General features: G+C 45.1%; 1 protein-coding gene and 1 non-coding gene across 6 annotated transcripts; both read right to left on the bottom strand.

Annotated features, from left to right (window-relative positions):
- Positions 1 to 380: 380 nt before the first annotated feature.
- LOC120242702 (CCHC-type zinc finger nucleic acid binding protein) lies at positions 381 to 12,736 on the bottom strand. Of its 5 annotated transcripts, none has more exons than XM_039248616.1 (5): positions 12,582 to 12,736; positions 3,456 to 3,593; positions 3,265 to 3,357; positions 2,883 to 3,084; positions 381 to 1,470 (listed from the first exon to the last, which is right to left on the bottom strand). In XM_039248616.1, exons 2-5 carry the CDS (start codon positions 3,577 to 3,579, stop codon positions 1,353 to 1,355), a joined length of 537 nt encoding a protein of 178 aa, XP_039104547.1. In that variant the 5' UTR covers positions 3,580 to 3,593; positions 12,582 to 12,736; the 3' UTR covers positions 381 to 1,352. The 5 variants fall into 5 exon arrangements, with proteins under 5 accessions (XP_039104547.1, XP_039104544.1, XP_039104542.1 ...); XM_039248613.1 differs by lacking the exon at positions 12,582 to 12,736 and adding an exon at positions 10,080 to 10,282 and having other exon boundaries at positions 3,477 to 3,593; XM_039248611.1 differs by lacking the exon at positions 12,582 to 12,736 and adding an exon at positions 10,080 to 10,271.
- A 9,079-nt stretch (positions 12,737 to 21,815) lies between these two features.
- TRNAE-UUC lies at positions 21,816 to 21,900 on the bottom strand. The gene has a single exon. It is a non-coding gene; the product is annotated as a tRNA-Glu (tRNA).
- Between the last annotated feature and the right edge of the window lie 5,199 nt (positions 21,901 to 27,099).

Genomic DNA, 27,099 nt, shown 5'->3' with positions numbered 1-27,099 from the left:
TCGGTCAGTTGAGCATCCGACTTCGGCTCAGGTCATGATCTCAGCTTGGTGGGTTCAAGCCCCGCATCGGGCTCTGTGCTGACAGCTCAGAGCCTGGAGCTGCTTCAGATTCTGTGTCTCCCTCTCTCTCTGACCCTCCCCTGCTCACGCAGCGTCTCTCTCTCTCTCTCTCTCAGAAATAAATAAGAAACATTAAAAAAAAAAAAGATAATGAACACCAGAGCTCAAGTACAGCAACATAATGGGTTACAAAGAGCATTAAAATTTTTATATCCCTGCAGAACGGACACCAATATATCTAAAGCCTATGCTTCCTTAATAGGGATTTCTCATTACTAAGACATGACTTAAGTACACAAAGAAAAGTCCAAACTGTCAGCTTTGAGTCCTCCACATCCCCTCTTTAATATGGCATTTTGCACTATACACATGAATGAAAATTTGGAACCAACAAAAAGACCTTTAGTCAAACTCCCCTTCCTCCTCCAGCTTTATTGGATAGTTTAAAATTACATTTCTAGTTTCTAGGACTTCAGTTGCTTTTTCCATCCGACTTTTAAAAACTGATTACAGCAAATGAAACACAGTTGTCTAAGTGATATAGTATACAAAAATAACATCTTGATTTCTGTGAAAATGCATTTCTCTGCAATTCCTGAATAACTCCAAATTATGCTAACTCTGAGCTTAGATGTTTACTCTGGGTTTTAGATTTAGTCTTTGAAAAAAATGTGTTCTAAACCTTTGTCATCACCTTATGCATGTGCAGCATCAACGCTGCGATGAAGTTGTTCCTGGTTAGGCCTTTATCCCGATTTTTCTCGCACAGCCATTAACACACATTTGTCTTTTTATTTTGTTTACTCCCACTCAACTGTATGTTCTATGTAGGGCCTGATACAGATGTTACCTGATGTTATTTAATAGCTACTGAGGTCAGACAATCCAAGGCCATCGTTATGCTAAAATTAAAGTTATTTATGGAAGCTCATAGATACTTCCAGAATTGGTTTTACCTCCTACACGGGAACATATCCAAGAAACCCAGAACGGGCTTACTGGTCTGACTCAACTCTTCCCATTCATCAATCCCTATTCACCAGTGGCGCGGAAAGGGGGTTCTTTAACAAAGCATTATACATAACACCTCTACCAAACTAAACATAAACTTTTTTTTTGTAGTTAAATGCAGAAAGTCGATTTTTTTCCACCCCTTTCCTCCTTTTACACGGCAAGTAAAGCTCACTGGCCTGGGAGTAGCCTCTATCTGCCAACCTTTGGCCAGTGAAGAGGATTCAGAGAAAATAATACAACCATCAATCAGAAAAAGGAGGGGCGACAAAGGAAAATAATTAAGCTGTGGCTTCAATCGTGCATTCCCGTGCAAGGTGCCCTGACTCGCCACAGCGGTAACAGTTGACTTCACTTGTCTTGCTGCAGTTGATGGCTACGTGACCAGTTTCACCACACCTACGAAACCAAAAAGAAAAAAAGGGGGAGAAAGAGATTAAAGATGCTTTTCACAATGTGCTCAGAAAACACAAAACTATACTGAACCAGTAGTTAATTGCAGAACAAAAAGCAGTAAGAAAAGAAGGAACACATTTTTCCCCCTTGAGACACTCTGATTAACTTCTAAACCAGGAGCAGGAAGGAGGAATTAGAGAACAAGGTACACAATTGTGCAGCCTAAGCCATTAAAATCAAAATTTTTACTGTAAGAGGGGCGCCTGGGTGGCTTAGTTGGTTAAGCGGCCGACTTTCGCTTAGGTCATGATCTCGCGGTTCGTGGGTTCGAGCCCCGCATCGGGCTCTGTGCTGACTGCCAGCTCAGAGCCTGGAGCCTGTTTCAGTCTGTGACTCCCTCTCTCTCTGACCCTCCCCTGCTCACGCTGTCTCTCTCTCTCTCCTAGAAATAAATAAAACATTAAAAAAAAAAAAAAAAAAAAATTTTTACTGTAAGAGACCCACCAGTATCAAAACCAAAACAACAGCAACCCTGGGCAAACTGCTGTTATGTTGGGTTGGGTTTTTTACATTTATTTATTTTTGAGAGACAGAGAAGTGGGGGAGGGGCAGAGAGCAAGGGAGACACAGAATCTGAAGCAGCTCCAGGCTCTGAGCTGTCAGCACACAGCCTAATGCAGGACTCAAACGCACAGACTGCGAGATCATGACCCGAGCCAAAGTCGGATGCTTAACGGACTGAGCCCCCCAGGTGCCCTCCCCCTTTGTTAAAAGTTTTATTTTAGTAACCTCTACATCCAGCATGGGGCTCATACTCACGACCTCCCAAATCAAGAGTCGCATGCACCACCAAGTGAGCCGTCCAGGTGCCCCGAGATGTTATACCTTTATACAAATCAATCCCTAAGATCTCACTGGTACGTGCATATCAAAACTTACCAAATATTTACATGTTAAATACATATATATTATTACATCACATCCACAAAGTTTTTGGGTTGCAGGACAAAAGATCTGTGGATGGGATGGGGGGGGGGCGCCTTGGTGGCTCAGCTGGTTAAGCGTCTGACTTTGGCTCAGGTCATCATCCCACGATTCAGGATTTGAAGCCCACCATCGGGCTGTGTGCGACAGTGTGAACCCTGCCTGGGGTTTTACTCTCTCCCGTCTCTCTGCCCCCCACCCTCACAAACACGTTAAAGTTGTCCAGTATCCATAAGCCATAAATTATCAAGGTAGAGCAGTGGCTAACGTACAGACAGGCTGCTGGCTACGCACGCGGAAAATCAGTCTCATCCGGCCACAACCAACTTTCCCTGACTGTACTGGTCCGCAAGGTCCTTCCACGTACGGCTAACTCCCTCGTAAAACCCTCTCTGCAATGAGCTTCCCGTCGCAACACCCTGACAACTCACCTATAGCACTTCACTTTGGTGCAGTCTTTTTGAATGTGTCCAAACTCTCCACAGGAATAGCACTTCTGCTCATCAGCATGGTCACAGTCACGAGCCAGGTGGCCTGGCTTGCCGCAGTTGTAGCAGCACTGCTCTCGCTCTCTCTTGGGCTCCTTGCAGTCCTTGGCGATGTGGCCCCCTCTACCGCAGTTGTAGCAGGCTTCAACAGTACGGAAAAGAGGCAGACGGAGACTATAAAACCTTTACACAGGGTTGCTGCTTTAAGTCATACAATACACAATCTCAAATGTAGAAAGTCCCTTCCAATGCTACGTGCAGTGGTAGTACATCCTCACCTCCCCAAGTTCTAGAAGGATATGAAAAGGAAGTGTTAAATACTCACCATCCTCTTGAAGATCACAATCCTTGGCAAGATGACCAGACTCACCACAGCGATAACAGATGTCTGGAAGAGATGAGGAAACAAACTGGAAACCTATTTGGGGCAGAAACAAAAAGAATTTGGCTAATTAGACCAGTCTTGATACTAAGAAATACTGAAGTACTTCAAAATTTTTTATTCGACAAAAATACCTCTATCCGAGGTAAAACCACCTCTGCCACGGCTTCTCATTCCACGACCACGGCCTCCACCAGTAGGGCACTCCCGGGCCCAGTGGCCAGATCGTCCACACTTGAAACACTCATTGCTGCTCATGGCTGCAGTTAGATCTTCAAAATATAAAAAATGATAGTGTTAACCCACTTGAAATTACATTTAGCTTTTATTGTTCTTTTACTGTATTTTTGGATCATTATTCTGGGGGAAGAAACCAGAATATATATTGGTTACGAGAACAACCATCCGACTGCATCCTAAACCTATTGTGAAATACAGTAAAAGCGGGAAAAAAATGTAAACACGTATTTTATATTATTCTTGATCTTTAAAACCATTAGAATTATACATATATAAATACAAATGTTAATTCAGTTATTGATGGGGTGATCAAATTTATACGGTTAATATCAACGAACATCCATTATATGGATTCAAAGTGAGGGGTAAAGAAAAGCAGTTTCTCTCTGTAACTTCAGCATCTAACACCTCATTATACTGCAGCACTTGCGTGCTGACTCTTCGGAGCAGACATGTTAGAAGAAACGCAGGACACAAGTTTTACCCCTAGAGAGGACTGTACTTTAAAAATACTAGAAAAACAAAAAGGCACACCACAGTGCTAATAGCACCTAAAGCACTGGGACCACTTTTTTCTCTCTCCTATTCTCTCCTTTCCTAATTTTTCTATAGTTTTACATTTAAAAAAACACTACTTGGAATTTCACAATAGAGTCCTTTATTGGGTGCTTTTTTTTTTTTTTTTTGGACAAAAAAGGGCAAAACTCCCACTAAAGCAAATGGATTTTATACCTCTTATGTAACAATCTAAAAATAAACAGGGGCTATTCCTGGAATAGAATGGAAAAGAATGGAATGTTGCAGGACAAACTCCTCAGAAAAAAAGAAAGAAAAAAAGCTCAAAACAATGTAATAACATTTTCACACTTCCACATCTGAACATTTTTATCCTTATTTCCAGTGTCAAGCCATGGTCTACAAAGGTTTTTTTTTAACTATCCTCTCAAAGCCAACCGTAAAGGACCATGATCTACCGAAGCATACCGTTTCAACTGAGTAAGACTGATCGGACAGTGTAATTACCCAGACCAACCACAGCACGGAAACTCAAATGACAGTAAAATGGTAAAGCCTCCCCCCATTCTTTAACTGGTTCATCATTAAGTTATAGAGAATCTAGTATAAAAATTAAACTAAAGTTCAGTTTCAAAAGTTTCCATTGTCAAATATTCAAAAGAATTCAATACTTATCCCAAGTCTCTGCAATCAGATTCAGGGTAAGTTTTCAAAGGGATCCTGCTATCAATTCTTGCCACTTGCCATTATGAACACATTACCAAAACAGAGAGAGGGGATGGACAGGTGGGGAGCTGCATGGACTACTTAAGCATTAGTGGTTTCAGAGGCATAATGTACATTTCGAGCCAGAAGAAAACAGCCATTGGAAAATCTGAGATTACATTTGCTTTCTCATACTGGTATTAGCCTTCAAAATCATGTGAGGTCCTGGTTTCCACCAGAGAGAATAGTTAGGATATAAAATAAAAAGATCACAGAAAAGTGCTGCTTATGGTACCTCATCCTCCTCTCCAGCCCCATTTTCATTTTGGATCTTCTCCAGTTTACAGCCAGACCACTCTGAGGACATTTAACTACTGCTGTCAATGAGTTCTTTGCAGAGAAATGATCATGACCTTTTAATTGGCAATTGAGGGAATATGACAAGTCTTTTTAAAGAAGATGCTGGTCTTTTAGACAATGACAATCCAATACGTTCAACACGCTATACATTTCCAATGCTAATAAAGAAATGATTGTTCCACATAATCTCCCCTTTAGACTGCTACTTTAAAAGGATCTGGTTTATTTCAGAATAAAGTACACAGGAAATGCATTATAATGAATCATCATATGTTTACCAGTGGAATGAAGTCAACAGGTAAAATTTTAGGTTCACTTTCAGCGTAGAAATATCAGTTTAAAAAACTACTTAAGGGGGCACCTGGGTGGCTCAGTCGGTTAAGCGTCCGACTTTCGCTTAGGTCATGATCTCGCGGTTCGTGGGTTCGAGCCCCGGATCGGGCTCTGTGCTGACTGCCAGCTCAGAGCCTGGAGCCTGTTTCAGTCTGTGACTCCCTCTCTCTCTGACCCTCCTCTGCTCACGCTCTCTCTCTCTCTCCTAGAAATAAAAAATATTTAAAAAAAATAAAAAAATAAAATAAAATAAAAAACTACTTAAGAATTGATTAATTTGGGGAGCCTGGGTGGCTCAGTTAAGCGCCCGACTTCAGCTCAGGTCATGATCTCACGGTTTGTGGGTTCGAGCCCCGCATCGGGCTCTGTGCTGACAACTAGCTCAGAGCCTGGAGCCTGTTTCAGATTCTGTGTCTCCCTCTCTCTCTGACCCTCCCCTGCTCATGCTCTCTCTCTCTCAAAAATAAATAAAAATTAAAAAAAATTTAAAAAAAGAATTGATTGACATGTAGATTTTTCCTGAACTGTTTCTCCACTTTGCCTTATCTCTTTTCATGGTACCCAGATCCAAAACAGATTAAAGGAAAAAAGAGACCATAGGAAAAGTACTTCTGGAAAAGACGACAGTTAGCTAAAATAACATTAAAAGATTAACACTCAGCTCTACTTTGTCTTACCCTAATTCCTAACTGAAAGTCGGTTAAAATATGATCATTTCTGTATCAACCACAAATTACTTAGGGAAAAAGGTATTTCTCCATTTAGACAGTAATTAAAATATTCCATAAAACAGATGTGCAACTGTATACATGTAACTAGTTTTAAATATTTGTTTTGCCATTAACTTTGTTTACTGGAGTTAAATTAAGGCTTAATAAAATACTAAATCTTAAAAGTAGAAGAAACATTAACTTCATTAACATCCCAAAGACCCATCATCAGTAGGCCACAGGCTTTTTTAAAGGTCTTCACAGCAGGCTTAGGTAGGGTGGAAGCAATCTGCCTTCTCCCTCCTTTGGCCAAGGCAGTCAGCCAATCAGCTGTTCTGCATTCCCAATGCATCCCTTGTGATACGTGGTCTCTTCACAAACATTAAACCAACCTACTCCCTCTACATTTTAGAGCCACCCGCTTACCCTAGAAGCAGGTCCCCACCCTGATATCCATCTTATATCCAAACGTATGGCATTAAAAGTTCTTTCGAGAACTGTATGCTGTTCCCCATGAAAAGGAGCTGCAGTAAAGGAAGAGCGAGTGGAGAATTATGGCTGTGACCCTCACGGCCCATGACTGCTCTTGGCTGCAGTTCTGCGGCACTGTCCTGCCTCCGCCCCCTCCACCTGTCACAACCTTTTCCAACCTTCAAGGGCCAGCTCAAATGCCAACTCTTATAAAAGAATCTGACCACATCTCCCAGCTTGGAACCCTCCTTCCTGGTTAAACCCAGGGTACTTTGTTAGGATCTGCCTGACGACAACGACACACGACCCGACGACAACTGCCGCCGCAGCCATACTGCTGTTTACCATATTCCTTGAGGGCAGAGACCGAGACCAAGCAATTCACCTTTCAATCATCACAACACCCCATCTAATTATCCTTTTAGTAGCAGTTATACTCAGTATTTTAACTGCTTGGGGGCAACTAATAGTCATTTGTTGAATGAAACAAACGGTTTTTCGTACAGACCCAATCCCATGTAGCCAAGTACTTACAGTAAAACACCTAAGTTCTCGCTATCACAGGAGTTCCCGCACCATCAATTTAAAGTAACAACGTATTGGGGCGCCTGGGGGGCTCAGTCAGTTAAGCGTCCGACTTCGGCTCAGGTCATGGTCTCACGGTTCGTGGGTTTGAGCCCCGCGTCGGGCTCTGTGCTGACAGCTCAGAGCCTGGAGCCTGCTTCAGATTCTGTTATCTCCCTCTCTCTCTGACCCTCCTCTGCTCATGCTCTCTCTCAGAAATAAATAAAAACATTAAAAAAAATAAAGTAACAACGTATTTTTAAATTATGTAATCATTAGGGATGAACTATCACTCTAAATTCACGAATGCTTATTTCAGATTAACAAAATCCTATTACTCCAAGAATTCAATCAACCAGACCTCAGGAATATTTTATGGCATGCTACAAAACGTTACCTACAAATTTAAAAGACAAAATGCTATATTTTCACTGTTGCCAGGCAGAACGAGAGCGTGTGTTTTCTTTCTTTTGGCGCTAAAAATCACTTAAGATATCTACACCTACATTATCTTCACACGGTAAACAGCCTTGGGGACCACAGGTAAGCCTGCGCTGACAACTGAACCCAGTTTAACCACCCGTTGTGTTACCTCAGAAATTTGATGTCTGTCTGTATTAGGAAAAGATGGTAAAACTCATCTGTGATGAGAATTGTTACCAGGTGCCCTGTGCTTAACAGATGTTCAATGTTAAAAAGACTTTTAAGGGTTTAAGTCCTCTGTCTACATAGTTATTCCTTCCTTTCTGTTCTTCCTCCAATTAAGTTAGATTGCTTACAGGTGGACTCGAACTCAGCGCCACGCCTCCAGAGCTGACTTCCGACAGGGCCAACTGTGCTTAGATCATCAAGTTTCCCATCTCCTAGTCTACTTCCTCAGAATGGAGAAGAGCTAAGAAAAATGGGTGAATGCCAAGTGACTTCACATTTCCAACAACAGAAATCAGTTATGTTTCCACTTTATCAAATTTTCATGCCACAAACCACTCTTAAAGATGCGTAGGAGCACAGAGCATGCCAGGCAGCAGGAGGGATAAATAAGGCAGTCAAGATACCGCTTCAAAATTCACTGAAAGTTCACATGTAACTAAGAGGTCTATTTTACAGATTTCACACTCATCTAGGTTTAAATCTGAGAACTGGTACGAAAATACTGTTATTCTAACTTGTCTTCATCAATGTAATTGTTCCCCTTTTTTTGATACTAAGAACAAAGCCAAGTGATGACTTAAATCTTAACAGTACACAGTCAAGACTTAACAGTGAGTTCCAATGAATAAAAGACCCTAACTCTCTCTATAAATACATTTAAAATAGGTGATAGGTGGGGCACCTGGGTGGCTCAGTCGGTTAAGTGTCCGACTTCTGCTCAGGTCATGATCTCACGGTTCTTGAGTTCAAGCCCCACCGTAGGCTCTGAGCTGTCAGCACAGATTCAGATTCTGTCTCCCTCCCTCTCTCTGACCCTCCCCCCATTCATACTTTCTCTAAAAAATTTTTTTAATGTAAAAATATGTGATAGGCGGTGGGGGGGGGGGCGGGAAGGAGGGACAGTAGCAAGGTACGATGGGGATCTGGCTATCCTGTTTTATATGGCTTTCCTAACATACCTGTATATATTCACATTTTCGGTATCTCTAGTTATTTCCCTCACGTTTAGGATTATCCAGGACTCATGCATGTATCTCTAGTGCATCCAGACCAGGGGAAAGCTTTTGTCCCCCGGAATGTACTCATTCATCATTACACTCTAATAAACTGGTTTAGTGTTCCAACATGGTACTGCAACATTTCAGACTGTTAATAAATACGTTTTAATAAATAAACTCAGAAAGTTAGAAAGCAAGTTACACTGTGCATTACCTGCATTCTGGCCGGAATAATGGAGACCAGAGTGCAACAGCGGGAGCGACTCTGGGTTCTTATCCCGGTTACTGCTCTGACTACACAAGGGGTTTGGAGATTTTAAAAGCTAGATATCTGCTATGGCTCAAAGGTTAATAAACGTATTATTATCAGGGCGCCTGGGTGGCTTAGTCGGTTAAGCGTCCGACTTTCGCTTAGGTCATGATCTCGCGGTTCATGGGTTCGAGCCCCGCGTCGGGCTCTGTGCTGACAGCTCGGAGCCTGGAGTCTGTTTCAGAGTCTGTGACTCCCTCTCTCTCTGACCCTCCCCTGCTCACGTTGTCTCTCTCTGTCTCCTAGAAATAAATAAAACATTAAAAAAATTAAAAAAAAAAAAGATTCTTCAGATTCAAGATTCACTCCTGAACTCTTCTCTGAGGAAGCTGGGTGTGGCTGGACAGCAGGAGAAATCTCACGCTGATACTGCCAAGGGGCTAATAGATTGGGAAAGCCAAAGGTATGCTCCACCCTGCAAACTGGGTTTACTGGNGTCTCTCTCTCTCCTAGAAAAAACATTTTTAAAAAATTTTAAAAAAAATTAAAAAAAAATAAAATAAACATATTATTATCTACAAGTCTTACAACCCTACAAGTTATGTATTCTTGTTCCCATATAAGTCACAGGGAAGCTGAAAATCTGAGACCATATAAAACATGTCAATTTTAGTACAAACAGTATTTGTTTTCTGTATTTCTCTTAAGTCGAAACTAGAACTGATAACTCTTTAAGAATCCACAGCCACACACACATTTACTCACAGCATATCATCACATAGCTTTTCTCAGCTTTAAGCCACGATAAGAGTTTCTTAATCTTCTTTGTAGTAGAACTTAGGAGTGTCACTGCAGATCCCAAGACTGGCAACCTGACTTCCCTAGTTAATAGCCTTGTTTGTGATTACGGAGCCACTCCAGGTGATTGCTGTGTCACAGTGATTAATAGGTTCTACTTACAACTTGTACTTTCGTGGCCACAAGCTCTCATTTTAGTATTCCGGCAGTTTTTTACAACATAAAACTGGCGCACGGTTTACTGGCATTCTCAACAGCGCGCCCTCACTGCAGCAGCACCGGGCACTGCCGGAACACTTCTACGCAGTGAGACAGTGGGGAAAGAGCATTCTCCACATAGCAGGCCAGGAGGCCTTGGCATCGGTCTTCTGGCTCTCCACTTACTGTCAGGAGGCTAGGAAGAGGAAAGAAGCCAACAATTTTTTAACTCTCACTCCTGCAAAAAGGAAAAGAAAAAAGAAAAAAAAAAAAGAAGAAGAAAAAAGGCAAATCTCTCTTGCGGTCAAGTTCTTAGCCAACAGACCAATCGTTCCAACCAATCGTCAAAAGTGTGGTTCTATTGCTCTTAGGCACTGTGTTAACTTCCCATGTAGGTACCAGGTATTTTTATCAAATTTAAAAAGAGTAAAAGTAATCCAAACATATAACCATTTACAAAAGCCATTTATAAAACTTAAAGAGATCACTCTGCCTGTTCCAGTTGTTCAAATGCTCGTGTAATAAATGCCCTTTGCTCTTTCATTGATTTGGCTCAAAGTATTTTACGGAGGCTCCACATTGGTTTGAGTGACTCCACAGTACCTCTCATTATCAAATACGAAAACGTGGACCTTTGGGTTGCTAAGCCTCATCCAAGTTTTCTAATGTGACATATGCAGATAAGTACACAAACATACAGTTAGGTTTAAAAAAAATTTAAAGACAAAACCGCTGCCAAGAGTTGCAATTTGGAAAAACTTTTATGTCCTGAATTCAGCCCTTGAGACTAGTAAATTATTCCTTTTATATTCCAGTACGAGAGAGCTCCTTGTAGACAAGAGTCAGGCTCAACCAGCTAAACAGAGCACACACCTAAGTACGTGGCATTTGTAAGGGATGATTAAACCGTGATGGGCGCAATTTTTAAGGAAGCGTTTGAAAATGACTGCTTCGGGGCGCCTGGGGGGCTCAGTCGGTTAAGCCTCCGACTTCAGCTCAGGTCATGATCTCACCTCCGTGGGTTCGAGCCCCGTCGGGTGCTGTGCTGACGGCTCAGAGCTTGAGGCCTGTTTCAGGTTCTGTGTCTCCCTCTCTCTCTGACCCTCCCCTGCTCACGCTGTCTCTCTTCTCTCAGAAATAAATAAAACATTAAAAAATTTAAAAAAAAGAAAAGAAAAGAAAGAGAACGCCTGCTTTGCCGGGAGGAGGGGGAGCCTAAGGGGTAGGAACTTCGTCTCCTATTTTCTCTTCAAAATCCTCAAAACCGTACATGCAATTTACAGCGCTTGAGCAGGAGCGTAACAAAGTTGCCATCTTAATTTAAGAGAACTCCTCCAGGCTGAAATTAACTGATTACGTTTCCCTCAAAAAATTGGGTCAAACGACAGGAAAGGAGGAAAACCTTAAGAGGAAAAAAAAAAACCCACCGTGTACGAGGAGGATGTAAATTACTCTCCGGTCACCGCGACAGAAGTAAAAAGCCCTGCGGACGCCGGGCCTCGCCCCGTGCGTCTTTCCGAAGGCCCGGCCCGCGCTCGCCGAGTCGCGGAGCAGGAGCGGGGCCCGTCCCTGCAGGCCCCCGGCCGCAGACGCGGTCACTTCCTCTGGAAGCGCCCTGTGACCGAGGCCATGTGGCGAGCATGTGGCGACAAGCAGGCTCCTTGCCCGTAACGCAGCCCACACCCCAGACCCCGATGTGGGCAACCTTGTCGTTCCAAAGCGGGTCTCCACGTGCGGAACGGCTCGAGCGGGGCTGGCTCGTCACCTTCCACGGCTCGCTGGCAGCCCGGGCGGTGTCGGCGCCGGTCAGGCCCCGAAACGCCGCGGGGCTTCGCGGACCCGCGGACGGGGGCCCTCCCTGCCTCTCCCCCGGCCGCCACGCGACACCGGCGACTCGGCCTCGGACGCCGGCACAGACTCAACGGTCGGGGGCGGCCCGCACGCAGCGCGGCCCTCAGGCCTGCGCAGACCTTGCGGCGGGGCGTCCGCGACCCTCCGCGGGCCCCCCGGCACCCCTGGCACCCGGCCCGCCGCCCCAGCACATGGCCCCCGCCCGTCGGCACGAGGGTCTTGCCCCCACCGCACGGCCCCCTTCCAGCGCGTTCCCGCCAAGCCGGCCCTCCCTCCCGCGTTCCACGGCCCTCACGTCGCACGGCCTCGGGCCCAAGGGCGCCCGGGCCTCCCTCGCTCTCAGGCTGCGGCCTGGGGTGCGGCCTCGGCCGCAGAGGAGGCCCCGACGCGCGGCGGCCCGGCTCCTCAAGACGCGAGGAAGGGCGGGAGGCCCGCCCGACGGCGGCAGGCCGGAAACCCGGCCCCGAGGCGGCGGCGGCAGCCGGCTTTCCCGCCTGACGCAGCAGCAGAGCAGGCCAGAGCGCGGCCGCCATCGCCGCCTCGCCGCTCCGTCCGCCCCGGCCACGGCCCGCCCCACGGCTCCCCCGAGCCCCGGGTCCCGCTCCAGGCCCTCACCTTCGGCGTCTGAGCGGGCCCGCAGCGGCGGAGGCTCGGACGCAGGCCCGGGGAAGGCGGCTCGCAAGGCAGCGGCTGTTTATTTTCAGGGTCCTTGCCTGCGCCACACGCGGGTCTGCACACGGCCCCACACACGCCGCTGCGCACGGCTCTCCTCCGCCTCGCCCACGCGGCCAATCAGCGCGCGGGGCTCCGCGGCCCAATCAGAGCCGCCCCAGAGGAGGGCCGCCCCGCTGGAGCGCGGCGCGGGGCGGGGCGGCGCGGCGCGGGGCGGGGCGGCCCCGGGCGGCCCCTACCTCCGCGCGCCGCGGCCTTTCCCGCCGTGCCCCGCGCGCGGCCTTTCCCGCCCGGCCCCGCGGCCCCCGGCCGTTCTCGGACGCTCCGCGCTAGATCCCGGGCCGCTTGCGACCCCGGCCCGGCCTCGGGGTCCCTCGCGGCAGCCGGCGACGCGGGATGTCCGTGGGGCGGGTCTCAGTGACATAGCTGTGATTAACGTGGGGGCCCAGAAAAAAGCGTCTGCCGCTAGGCCTTCGGGTCGTTCTGGCTCCCGGGGCCAGGACCCCTTTCCTGACGCGCACGTCTCGGTTTGGGGAAACGCCCCGGCCGCCAAGTGACGGAAGTTGCCGTGGCTGGAGGTCGCGGGCCCTGAGGCTTGCTTGGGTTTCTAGGCGGAGCCTGGGACGCCGTGCTGTGTTCACCTCTGAGAGACCTACCCCCGGCCCCCAAACACCCCTTTCTCCCCAGGAAGCACCTGGCGAGTTAAGGGACCTCGCCCTGGGGAGGGTGTGAAGATGGCGGAGGGACGGCACGGAGACCCCTGCCTCGCCACACACCTCGTGACTGTCTAGCACACGGATGCGTGACCTTCGCTGCGACCTACGGGGCGACACGCAGCGCCAGGAGAGCCGCCTGGCCTGGCTGTCAGGTTCACACGAGTGGCCTCCGGTTGAGATTCGCTCTCTTCTCCAAAAAACGATCGGCGATGTAGGCATAGATCCTTTCTCCAGATGAACACAATTTACATTGCTGAGTATGAGCTAAAATGTTCGAGAATTTCGTGGGCCATTTTGGAAGGGCTTCTGTTAGAAACGGGGTGAGAAGGGAAGCGTCCCCAGTCTCTCGAGCTCTAAATGCCCTGAGGTGAGCTCTCGCCTCCTACTGAGCTTAAGAGGCTTCTCAGGGCTGGTAGGCAGCCCATCTAGGCATAGCCCAGAAATTTTCTTTCCTTTAGTGACCAACTTATTCTTTGAAATTAATTGTACAGCTCTGTTGAGATGTTAAAACTGTGATGAATGGTCCTTCTTTGTAGCATTAGTTTGGTGGGTAGCTATGAAGACTGTTCTTTGCCCTTCGCTTCATCTCATTGCATCCCCCTAGTCCCCAGGCTGTAGGACTTCAGAAATCATGTTTATGAGGAGGCGCTGGGGAGAAGAGCCCGGGTGTTCAGAATCAGGCATTAAACCTGGGTTCGAATCCACTGGTGCGCACTTATTCACTGCAGTGCATTTAGCAGATTGTCCCGGACGTAGTGCTCAGTACACGGTAGCAGTGATCAAAAGTGAATGAACTACTGCAGGGACCGATGGTTTTTAAGCTTTTTTTTTTTTTTTTTTTAACTAAGACAGTTAAAGCAAAAATACTTAAAAATTCAGGATGAAACGGTCCCATTTCCAATAAGATTGTATCGCCCAGCAGATTACGTATTGAGCCATACCAGTTACCATAATAAAACAGGGTTTTGTGCTTATAGAGTTTTACTACCAAGAAGCTTACACAGCTTTATAGATTTCCCCTCCCTCGCTGATTAATCTGTATAATCTCTTGAGGTAAGTACTGGTGTGGTAATTGCAGACACCTAAGTAGTGATTACCTAAACCGCAGCGGTGAGTCGGTATCAAGCAAGAGGCTATATGGAGGAAGTCCGTCCTGGGAGCATCCACACCAGGCCAGGACTAGTTAAATTGTCAGAGGAACCGTGAATTCGTATTTTTGCCTTGATTTTTGTTTATCACCCCAACCACAATGCTACATAAAATGTTTGATATTTATTAAAGACCAAGGACAGAATGTTCCTAACGGGAAAAGGAAAATGAGGGTGGGTGTGAAATAGATAGTGAACATAACGTTCTTCTGTAGGTTTCAAAAGACTTAAGTGGAAGGAATGGAAACATCATGTGGTCTTTGTCGCTCGCTGGGCTCTAGGAGTAGTAACAGGTAATGGCTCGTCTCTGCCCGGCGTCCGGCTTTCTGTAATCACTATTATTATTAACAAAGCCAGACTGATCACGAGGCATTCTGTCTCCAGGGGTCTATGATGAAATTGAACTACAGTAGCTTGTGTTGTCTGGATATGCCCTTGGGTACACCTGTTTCGCTAGAGATGTTTTAAGAGAAGAAAGGTAAAAGCCCACTCAAAAGATGAACTGCCAACCATATACAAAGAGTCTCCTATAACATTTCCTTCCCCTGGAAATGTGTCCCCCCCTCCTCCCTTCCAGTGTTCGGTCTCCTCAACACTATTATGCTCAGCAGGCTGTTAGGAAGGTGACTAGTTCAGACGCAAGCCTTGCCCTTGAAGATCTTGCAAGATGAAAAAAGCCATAAGAAAGTATTAAGTACCCTGAGGCAGGATGAGCTAAAATGCTGTGATTCAGCATGATTCAGGATGCCTTCAAATGAGTACGAGTAGAGTAGCAACACCTGCCAACTCTTAATTTCCGCGAAAATGCCCAACTGTACAGGACATGCCTTAAATTCTGCTGTTAAATGGAGATGATATCGCATATATCTTTCTAAACCTGCGATGTCTTGTTTTCTCTGCCTGCGGGGAAGTTGTCTCGTGACTTGACCTGGAAAGTATGCAACTGAGGTTAAGGAGCATATACCGTTTTCTCCTCTCTTGTCTGCTCCTGCAGCTAAAACATAGTTTATTAAGCTAAATCCTGGAACAGGAATCAGTTATACTAACACTAGGTAATCATGTATATAAAGTTTTTTTTTTTAAAAGAACATTCATTTAATTTTGAGAGACAGGGAGAGACAGAGCGTGAGCTGGGGTGGGGGCAGAGAGAAGGAGACACAGCATCAGAAGCAGGTCCCAGGCTCTGAGCTGTCAGCCTGGAACCCAATGTGGGGCTTGAAATCACAAACCGTGACATCATGACCTGAGCCCAATTCGGATGCTTAACCGACTGAGCCCCCAAGGCGCCCCTATAAAGTTCTTTAAAAAGGCCCTGGCATAATTACTATTAAAGTGTTCTATCCATTATTTTTTGTTATTGTTATTGAGTGCTTATTATATGCCAGTCATTGTTTATAATCTTTTTAAGTTTACACAAAACCTCTATGAGCTAAGTACTTTTATTATCCCCATGGGGAAATAAAATTCCAGAGAACTGAAGTATTCTGCCAAAGGTCAGAGAGTGAATAAATGACAGTGCAGGCTTCAAACCAAGGCAACCTAAGTGCCTAAACACAAAGCTTCCCCCGCCTCCCAGCAGTGATTGAAACCTAATCCTACAATTTCCCATTGACTCCTTAAAGCGACAGTATCGGGAATATTAACTGGTGGTAAGGGAAATATGAGACACTGGCTACTAATTGAGTGAGTATTCCATCATTTGGCTTCCTCCCCTGTGACCTTGAGTTGAACTTCTCTCTATTTCTGCGAAATAACTGGCAACAGAAGAACTCTATTTGCAAATGATTTTTAAAGGTTCAAGGTGAAACCAACCCATTTTTTTCTTAAAAGCAGTTGCGTTCATTAAAAAAAGTAACTTCATCTTTTCATTATTTAGTTAAATCTTGAAATACGTAGTGAATAGCAAAATAACAGTGTTTACATGCTTTCCAAGTAGTTTACAAAATGTCTTCTGTTGTTTTTTGACAGAGCATTATAAATTTGATCACTTGGGTCCCATAATCTACAAAAGTACTGTAATAGACTTTTCTAAATTAAATTGAAAAAGAAGTACTATGTATTTGGGTGAATTAGAATCTAACACCTAGAAGACTACTTAGCCTAATCTCAGAATATTTCATTTAATCCCCGCATTTAAATGAGAAAAAGAGACCTAGAGAGTTACTCAGGATTCCTACAAGTTCCCAAAAGAACTGATGTTTTTAACATGAACAAACCAGAATGCAAGGCACATCTCATAAGGAAGGAGCTGTTAGGGCATTTTTTTTAAGTATATTTGTTTAAGTCATCTCTGCCCTTAACACGGGGTCCAAACTCATGACCCTGAGATCAAGAGCCTCTCAAGCTCTCCCGACTGAGTGACTGACAGCCTGAAGGAGCTGTTAGCTCTGCTCGTGACCTGGTTAATTCAGGTAACTTCAGGTGTGCCTGGGAGGTGGGCTCAGTCGGTTAAGCGTCGGATTTGGGCTCAGGTCATGATCTCACCGCTTGTAGGTTTGAGCCCCGTGTCAGGCTCTGTGCTGACAGTTCAGAGCCTGGAGCCTGCTTCGGATTCTGTGTCTCCCTCCCTCTCTCCTCCCACCTCAGAAAAGTGAATAAATGTTAAAAACATTTTAAAAATTTCAAGTAACTGCAATAGTGGTAGGAAAAGGAGAGCCCAGATCTAGTACTGCACACTTGTACCATGTGTCTGCAGCCTTTTTCTTTGGAAATTAACACAAATGGCTATTCTTATTTATAAAGTAATCATTGGTGAGTTTGAGAAGGATGAATAATCAATTTCTAAACCTCGAGAAATGTACTCAGACTTCAATATAAGAAACATTAACTTTAGACATCCAAATAAGGAAGGAGGAAGTCTGACTTCTTTGCAGATGACATGATATGCTATGTGGAAAACTCAAGACTCCACCGAAAAAACCTGCTAGAACTGATACATGAATTCAGCAGTCACAGGATATAAAATCAATGTACAGAAATCAGTTGCATTCCTACACACCAATAATGAAGCAGCAGAAAGAGAAATCAAGGAATCGACCCCATTTACAATTGCACCAAAACCCATAAAATACCTAGGAATAAACCTAAGCAAAGAGGTGAAAAATCTGTATACTGAAGACTGTAGAAAGTTTATGAAAGAAATTGAAGAAGGCACCACAAACTGGAAAGATTTTCCATGCTCATAGGTTGGAAGAACAAATATTGTTAAAATGTCAATACCACCCAAAACAGTCTACGTATTCAGTGCAATCCCTATCAAAATAACACAGTATTCTTTTTAAAAAATTTTTAATGTTTTATTTATTTCTGAGAGAGAGAGAGGGAGACAGTGTGAGCAGGGGAGGGTCAGAGAGAGAGGGAGACACAGAATCTGAAACAGGCTCCAGGCTCTGGGCTGTCAGCACAGAGCCTGATGCGGGGCTCGAACCCATGAACCTTGAGATCATGACCTGAGCTGAAGTCGGACGCTTAACCGACTGAGCCACCCAGGCTCCCCAACACCAGCATTCTTTTTTTTTTTAAACATTTTATTTGTTTTTGAGAGAGAGATAGAGACAGCGTGAGCAGGGGAGGGTCAGAGAGAGAGGGAGACACAGAGTCTGAAGCAGGCTCCAGGCTCTGAGCTAGCTGTTAGCACAAAGCCTGATGCGGGGCTCAAACCCACAAACCGTGAGATCATGACCTGAGCCGAAGTCAGACGCTTAACCGACTGAGCCACCCAGGCGCCCCTCCCCAACACCAGCATTCTTCACAGAGGTAGAACATATAAAATTTGTATGGAATCAGAAAAGACCCCAAATAGCCAAAGTAATGTTGAAAAAGAAAAACCAAAGCAGGAGGCATCACATTCGCAGACTTCAAGCTGTATTACAAAGCTGTAGTCATCAATACAGTATTGTACTGGCACACAAACAGATAGATCAATGAAACAGAATAGAGAACCCAGAAATGTGCCCCTAACTGTATGGTCAAGTCATCTTTGACAAAGCAGGAAAGAGTATCCAATGGAAAAAAGACAGTCTCTTCAGCAAATGGTGTTGGGAAAACTGGACAGCGACAGGCAGAGGCCTGAGCCTGGACACTTTCTCACACCACACACAAACATAAACTCAAAATGGCTGGAAGACCTAAATGTAAGACAGGAAGTCATCAAAATCCTGGAGAAGGAAACAGGCAACAACCTCTTTGACCTTGGCTGCAACAACTTCTTCCTTGACATGTCTCCAAAGGCAATGGAAACAAAAGAAAAATGAAATATTAGGACTTCATCAAGATAAAAAGCTTCTGCACTGCAAAGGAAACAATCAACAAAACTAAAAGGCAACCTACAGAATGGGAGCAGATATTTGCAAATGACATATCAGATAAAGGATCAGTATCCAAAACTCTATAAAGAACTTATCAAACTCAACACCCAAATCACAAACAATCCAGTGAAGACATGGGCAGAAGACATAAATAGACACGTTTCCAAAGAAGACATCCAGATGGCTAACAGACACATGAAAAGATGCTCAACATCACTCATCATCAGGGAAAGACAAATCAAAACTACAATGAGATACCACCTCACACCTGTCAGAAAGGCTAATATTAACAACTCAGGCAATAACAGATGTTGGCGAGGATGCGGAGAGAGAGGCTCTCTTGCACGGCTGGTGGGAATGCAAACTGGTGCGGCCGCTCTGGAAAACAGGATGGAGGTTCCTCAAAAAATTAAAAATAGAACTACCCTATGACCCAGCATTTGCGCTATTCGGTATTTATCCAAAGGATACAAAAATGCTGATTTGAAGGGGCACATGCACCCCAATGTTTATAGCAGCGCTATCAACAATAGCCAAAGTATGGAAAGAACCCAAATGTCTATCGATGGAGGAATGGATACAGAAGATGTTATATATATATCTATCTATCTATCTCATTATCACACTATATGTTAACTTGGATTTAAATTAAAAAAAAAAAAGAAACATTGACTTAAACTTTTTTTTCAATGTTTATTTTTTGAAAGACAGAGAGAGACAGAGTGTGAGCAGGGGAGGGGCAGAGAGAGAGGGAGACACAGAATCCGAAGCAGCTCCAGGCTCCGAGCTGTCAGCACCGAGCCCGACGCGGGGCTTGGAAACCACAAGCCAACAGAAGTTGGATGTTTAACCGACTGAGCCACCCAGGTGCCGCAAGAAACATTGACTTTAGATTCTAAATTTTTATACTAGGAAAACATCTCTCAATTATGAATTGTAACTACAAAGCAGAACACTTGAAATTATACTTGGCAAAAGAATGGCTTTTAGGCAATTAGAATATTACAGATGCAACTAATGTTCCCTTTATCCCTCCTTACCCTGAGTCCCATTTCTTTTCCTTCCTCCCCATGTTACAAACAAGGTGTATATCCTTCAAGTCTATTTCTTATAACGTATGCTATGCATATAGTACATAATAGTATATATATAGTACATAATATATATAGTATATAATAATTATATATGTATATAGAAACTATATAACCTATAGTAACTGTATTACATGTGTATGTATATGATTACTGTTTATGTGTATATACATATATATCTGTACCTGCACATGAACAATTTAAAATTTTACACAAATACTACCGTATATATTTGCTTATTTGTCTGTGTTTTGTGCTTACAAGAGCATAAAATCCACAAAGCAGAGACGTGGTCTCTGTCCGTTCCCTGCTGTACCTCCAGGTCCTAGAACAGCTGCTTATAGACGGCAGGCACTCAACTGCTGGCTGGACGAATACACACCAATCCGAATCTTGCTTCTTAGATTCGATGTTGTGTTTCTGACATATGATGTATCTGATATACATAACCTTCTTCGGTTCATCATTTTTACTGCCATGTGTTATAAACACACTGTATTTAGGTGTTCATTCCCACACTGGAAGATAGTCATATGACGCCCGCTCTTTTGCTGTGATGAACAGTATTGGAACAAGCGCCCGTGTGTACGCGTCTCCTCAGGCACGTGTGGAGAGTCTCTAACAGTTGGACAAGGAAGGGTGTGCATTTTAAATCTCACTGGCTGCCTGCTCTCTTGCTCTCCAAAGTGGTCACACCAGACTCTACTCCCGGCGGCAACGAGTGAGGCCGCCATGTTTCTCAAATCTTTGCCAACCCTCCACACCGTGAGATTATTTTTTTTGCCAATCTGATGGATGAGACAAGCTGTCTCTGTTTTGTTTGTTTTTACTGAGATGACTGTAGATTCACACGTAGTTGAAAGAAGTAATACAGAGAGACCCTGTATATCCTCTTTACCAATTCCCCCCAATGGTAGCATCGTACAAAAATACAGTGTAACGTGACAACCAGGATACTGAAATTGATCTAGCCCAGGGAGCCTGGGGGCTCAGTCTGTTCGGCGTCTGACTTCAGCTCAGGTCATGATCTCACAGTTCTTGAGTTTGAGCCCTGGGTGAGCTCAAGCCCCACTTCTCTCTCTCCCTCACTCTCTCTCTGCCCCTCGCTCACTTGAGCCCTCTCTGTCTCTCTCTCAAAAGGAAAAAAAAAGGAAGAAAGTAAGAAATTGATGTAGCACACTGATTTTGTTCAAATTTCCCCCACTTTTCTGTGTGTGTGTGTGTGAATGTGTACATGTGTAGTTCTAGGCAATCGAATCTTACATATGGGTCCACATAACTCCCTCTGCACTCAAGATGCGGAAGACTCCTTTATACCCACACCCACTCCCCGCCCACCCTTCCATTCCTCCCCCTCCATTTCCAAACTGTTGTCCTTCAAAAATTGGCTCACTTGGAGGAGCCCATGACTCTTGATCTCAGGGTCATGGGTTCAAGCCCCATGTTGGGTGTAGCCATTACTACTACTACTACTACTACTACTACTAAACTTTTAGAAAATGTTATACATACATTATTTTTAAGTTACATACATGGAATTGTGGAGTATGTAACATTTCAGGATTGGTTTTTGTTTCACTAAGCATAATTCCCTGGAGATTCATGGGAGTGGCAGTGTGAATCAAATAGCTTGTTCCTTTATTACTGAGAACATTCCACAATATGGATGAGCCATAGTTTAACCTTCACCCGTGGAAGGACCCTGTGCTATTTCTAAATCTGGGCTTTTACAACTAAAGCTGCTGTGAACATTCCCGTGCAGGTTTTTTTTTTTTTTTTTAACATTTTTTTAAAATGTTTTTTATTTATTTCTAGGAGCGAGAGAGAGAGAGACAGCGTGAACAGGGGAGGGTCAGAGAGAGAGGGAGTCACAGACTGAAACAGGCTCCAGGCTCCGAGCTGGCAGTCAGCACAGAGCCCGACGCGGGGCTCGAACCCACGAACCGCGAGATCACGACCCGAGCGAAAGTCGGACGCTTAACCGACTGAGCCACCCAGGCGCCCCCCGTGCAGGTTTTTATGTGAACACGATTTCATTCAGTATCCCACTTTTCAATGAACATTTCCCACGGTATCAGTGAGGCTGAACATCTCTTCATGTATTTGTAGGCTCTTCAAGTTTCCTCTTTCAGGAAGGGCCGATTTCACTCATTTTATCTGTTTTGTCATTTGCCTTTTTCTTACTGCTTTGAAAGCGTTCTTTTTTCTTTTTTTTTAAATGTTCATTTATGTTGAGGAAGAGAGAGAAAGGTGGCGAACAGGGGAGGGGCAGAGAGAGAGAGAGAGAGAGAGAGGGAAACAGAGAATCCTAAGCAGACTCCATGCTGTCAGCAGAGCCCGAAGTGGGGCTCAAACTCACAAACCCTCAGATCGTGACCTGGGCCAAATCCAAAAGTCGGACGCTTCGCCGACTGAGCCGCCCGGCGCCTCTGAGAACATTCTTCGTATGTTCTGGATACCAATCCCTTGTCAGTTATATGCAATTGTATGTGTTGACATTTCGCTGATCATTGTTTCTCAACGTAATGTAACATTTAGGAATTGATGAAGAGTTCCTGGAACTTGGATTTAGATCACGGATGAAGACAGAGAATGATTTCTCTACAGGGACTGTCACTCAGGGGCTCCCATCAAGAGGTTAGGAGGAAAAAAGGAGTTTGGGAGACTGCTGCAGACCCCACGCTCTGTAGCACCCCCTCTGCATCTGTTAAATGCCATCAGTATGCTTTAAGGGCAGGGTGTCCGGGAGGTGGGATGCTCGGCAGAGCTCACCGACACTTCTGCCTGCTTGCGAGCAAACGCCGTGCGAGACGCCTTAGATTTGCTTTCAGCAAACCTTTTGCTTCCTTTTGGGCAGGGCGTTCAGATACCATTTATTGCATCACAAAACTTTGTTTTTCAGCATCTTAATAATTAGCCCTCGGAAACTGCTGACATCACGATGTGCTCCTTCCGTTCTCCCCAGCACTGCAGCTGGGGCTCCGAGTCCTGACTCACCCCTCTGCCAGCCACAGAGAATGCTGATGGTTCTGGTGCGGCCGGTGCGCACAGGGTGGCTTTGAAAGGGGAAGTCGCCTTTGGACAAACCAGAACCGATGCAACTCAGGTAACGCTGAGGCTTTTCTAACCTTCTCCTCTGCTCGGCCACTCTCCTTTCTCCTCTGACCGAAGGCGAGGCCCCGCTTCTACCACCCTGGCCGCAACGCTGTGGACTGTCCGAGCTGGCACGGCCGGGACCGTCCTTCCGAGCCCGGTGAGTGGTCTCGCATCTGCAGGGTCCGGGCTGGGGCGCGGCGCTTACAGCGAAACAGCCTGCATAGCCGAGTTACCAAGTCCAAATTTAGCTCTCATTTCAATAGATTGCCTTAGAAAACATTCACTGGCCAAAACGATCTTGACTAGTTTATTTAGAAGAACATTGCAATTGTTCGTGGATTCCCTGTGAGGAAACTGATACACAAAGTTTCTCATAATGTCCCCTCAAACCACAGGGGGAAAAAAAACCCCAAAACCATAAAGGCCAGTACCAGCGTTTCCAGGAGCGTGAAACTTACACGTATGCTATCCAAAGAAATGTTAAAGAAAAGAGGCTTTGGATATTTTCAAAGGGCAATGGCGAGGATTAAATAATTCATTATATATAAAAATGTTTCACTAATTCCAAGGTGTTGTTACCAAGGTAAGATATTATTGAGATTAGTTTCTGATGCGCCTAAGGCATGAAATTCCTTTCGTACACAGATCTGAAACACATAAACACAGTGTCTTGGGCATGTGACTAGACAATGATACTATTTCTATTGCATTTGAAGAATGATTGGAAGTGATTTTTTCCCCTTTATTTAGATGTTGGCTTCCCCATTTGATGTACTGAAAGTTCTGAAACTGACTCTGAAACTTACTGCCGTGGGGGCGCCTGGGTGGCTCAGTCGGTTAAGCGGCCAGCTTCGGCTCAGGTCATGATCTCGCAGTTTGTGAGTTTGAGCCCCGCGTCGGGCTCTGGGCTGACAGCCCGGAGCCTGGAGCCTGCTTTGGCTTCTGTACCACCCTCTCTCTCTGTCCTACCCTGCTCGCGCTCTGTCTCTCTGTCTCTCAAAAATAAAGAAATATTAAAAAAAAAAAAACCTTGCTGCTGCTGATTTATCCAAAATGAAGTTTGCCTCCGATGGCACAGAATTCAAAGACAGCTCCGCACTAAATGAACCGTGCTTCCTATCTTCCTCCTTTTTGACACTTCAAATCCACATCTAGTTTCCTAAGGATTTCCTGGGTCAGTCGGGGCCAACTTGCTTCTCCAAGGTTGACCTGCCCTGCTGTATCGGGACTGTCATCTTATCGACCAACACACGCTTGGTTAGTACTAAGGTAATTTACATAGCACTTTATAGTTAGCACGTAAACATTCAGCCAGTACTTACTGGGACGTTATGAAGTCCCCTCCTACCCATGGCATCTGCACCTTTGTTACCTTATTTCGTTCTTATGGAAGCCTCCTAGATTCAAGCATAACTTCTCCAGGTAAGATCTATCTAGGCAGGCGGGGGGGCATTAGCCTCCTGACCCGTGCAGCGCTTCCGGTGGGTATGTGACAGGGCATCGGCCAAAGTCACATCATGGGGTAATCAAGCCTCACTTCAGGTTCTTCCAATCCTTCTATCTGTGTCAAGGGGAAAGCCTCACGTTGGTGCTTCCCGGTCTCTGGCTCCTCTAGAGCTGTATTTAACCTTCCTTAACGAGGAGAGTGTAGGCCCGAGTCAGCTTCTAGAGCATTATCATTTCGATAACACAATAGACAAGTTACACTGTTTTCTCACTTGTGTTATCAAGTTTCCTCTTTTGTTCACAGACACACCTACGTATTGTATTGCTGACACAGGTGAGGCTAAGTTGCAGACTTGGGCATTTTTAATCAAGATACAATTGACAAAAAATATTATATTAGTTTCAGGTGTAACAATACAATGTTTCGATACTTGTATATACTGCGAAATGATCCGCAATAAATCTAGTTAACATTCATCACTATACATAGTCACAGGTGTTTTTCTCATTATGGAAACTTTTAAGATTTACTCTCCTAGCAACTTTCACATATGAAATACAGTATTATTTACCGCAGTCACCATGCTGTACGTTACATCCCCAGGACTTATTTATTACTGGAAGTTTATACCTTTTGACCCCTTCACCTACTTCGCCCACCACCCTCCCCTGCCTCGAGCATCCACCGACCGGTTCTCTGTTTCTATGAGCTTTTATTCTTATTGTGTGTTTGCGTGTATGAATGTTTGTTTGTTTGGAGTGCACAGAGAAGCGAAATCACGTAGTATTTGTATTCTCTGACTTCTCTCACGTAGCCTAATGCCCTCCAGGTCTATCCATGTTGTCATAAAATGCAGGATTTCCTTCTTTTTTATGGCCAGATAATGTTTCATTGTCTGTGGACACCACATTTTCTGGTCCATTCATCCCTCAATAGACATTTAGCTTGTTTCCAAAAGTCTCCTCTTAGAAATTAAGAAAACGGGGCACCTGGCTGGCTCGGTCAGTGAAGTGTGTGACCCTTGATCCTAGGGTTCTGGGTTCAAGCCCCACAACCGGTGTAGAGAGTGCTTAAAAATAAAATCTTTAAGAGGCGCCTGGGGGGCTCAGTCGGTTACGTGTCTGACTTTGGCTCAGGTCACGATCTCATGATTTGCCAGTTCGAGCCCCGTATTAGGCTCTCTGCTGTCAGCACAAAGCCGGCTTCAGAGCCTCTGTCCTCCCTCCGCCTGTCTCTGCCCCTCCCTTGCTTGTACTCCCTCTCTCTCACTAAAATAAAAAATATTTTATTTTTTAAATGTTTTATTTATTTCTAGGAGAGAGAGAGAGACAGCGTGAGCAGGGGAGGGTCAGAGAGAGAGGAAGACACAGAATCTGAAACAGGCTCCAGGCTCTGAGCTGCCAGCACAGAGCCCGACGCGGGGCTCGAACCCACGAAACCGTGAGATCATGACCTGAGCTGAGGTCAGGCGCTTAACCGACTGAGCCACCCAGGCGCCCCCTAGATGAATTATTCTTGTTGGAGCACCTGGTTGGCTTGGTTGGCTAAACGTCTGATTCTTCATCTTGGCTCATGATTTCATGCTTCATGAGTTCCAGCCCCACATTAAGCTCTGTGCTGACAGCACGGAGCCTGGTTAGGATTCTGTCTCCCTCTCTCTGTCCCTCCCCTGCTTGCTCTCTCTCAAAAATAAATAAATAAACATTTTTTTAAGAAAAGAAGAATTAGGGGAGCCTGGATGGCTCAGTTGGTGAAGCGTCCGACTTCGGCTCAGGTCAAGATCTCACGGTTCGTGGGTTCGAGCCCCGCGTCGGGCTCTGTGCTGACTGCCAGCTCAGAGCCTGGAGCCTGTTTCAGAGTCTGTGTCTCCCTCTCTCTCTGTCCCTCCCCTGCTCACGCTCTCTCTCTGTCTCTCTCTCTCTCTCTCTCTCAGAAATAAATAAAAACACTAAAAATTTTTTTAAAGAAAAGAAGAATTAATATGGTTACAATGACCATATTACCCAAAGCAGTCTACAGATTGAATGCAATCCCGACCAAAACACCAACAGCATTTTCACAGAACTAGAACAAATAATACTAAACTTGCTATGGAACCTCAAGAGACCCGGAAGAGCCAAAGCGACCTTGAGAAAGAAGAACAAAGCTAGAGGCATCGCAATCCCAGATTCCAAGACATACTGCAAAACTGTAATCAACACAGTATGATACTGGCACAAAAAACAGATGCGTAGAACAACAGAACAGAATACAGAGTCCAGAAATAAACCTACGATTATATGGTCATTTAATCTGTGACAAAGGAGGCAAGAATATACAATGAGGAAAAAACAGTCTTTTCAATAAATGGTGCTGGAAGAATTGGACAGCTACATGTAAAAGAATGAAGCTGGACTATCTCCTTGTTTTTTATTTCTTTTTTGTTTTTTTTTTCATTTTTTAAGAGAGAGAGAGCACAAGCAGGGGATGGGGGCAGAGAGAGAGAGAGAGAGAGAGGGAAAATTATGCAGGCTCCACACTCAGTGCAGAGCCAGACATGGGGCTTGATCCCCCAAACCTGGGATCATGACCTGAGCGGAAATCAAGAGTCAAACACTCAACCGACTGAACCACCCAGATGCCCTGAACTGGGTCACTTTCTTTTTTCTTTTTTAAA

Source organism: Hyaena hyaena, unplaced genomic scaffold, assembly GCF_003009895.1.
Source record: "Hyaena hyaena isolate Hyena2069 unplaced genomic scaffold, ASM300989v1 scaffold_316, whole genome shotgun sequence".
NCBI lineage: Eukaryota > Metazoa > Chordata > Mammalia > Carnivora > Hyaenidae > Hyaena > Hyaena hyaena.
The sequence above is the reverse complement of the archived record's forward strand: the minus strand, read 5'-3'. Positions and strand labels throughout refer to the sequence as shown.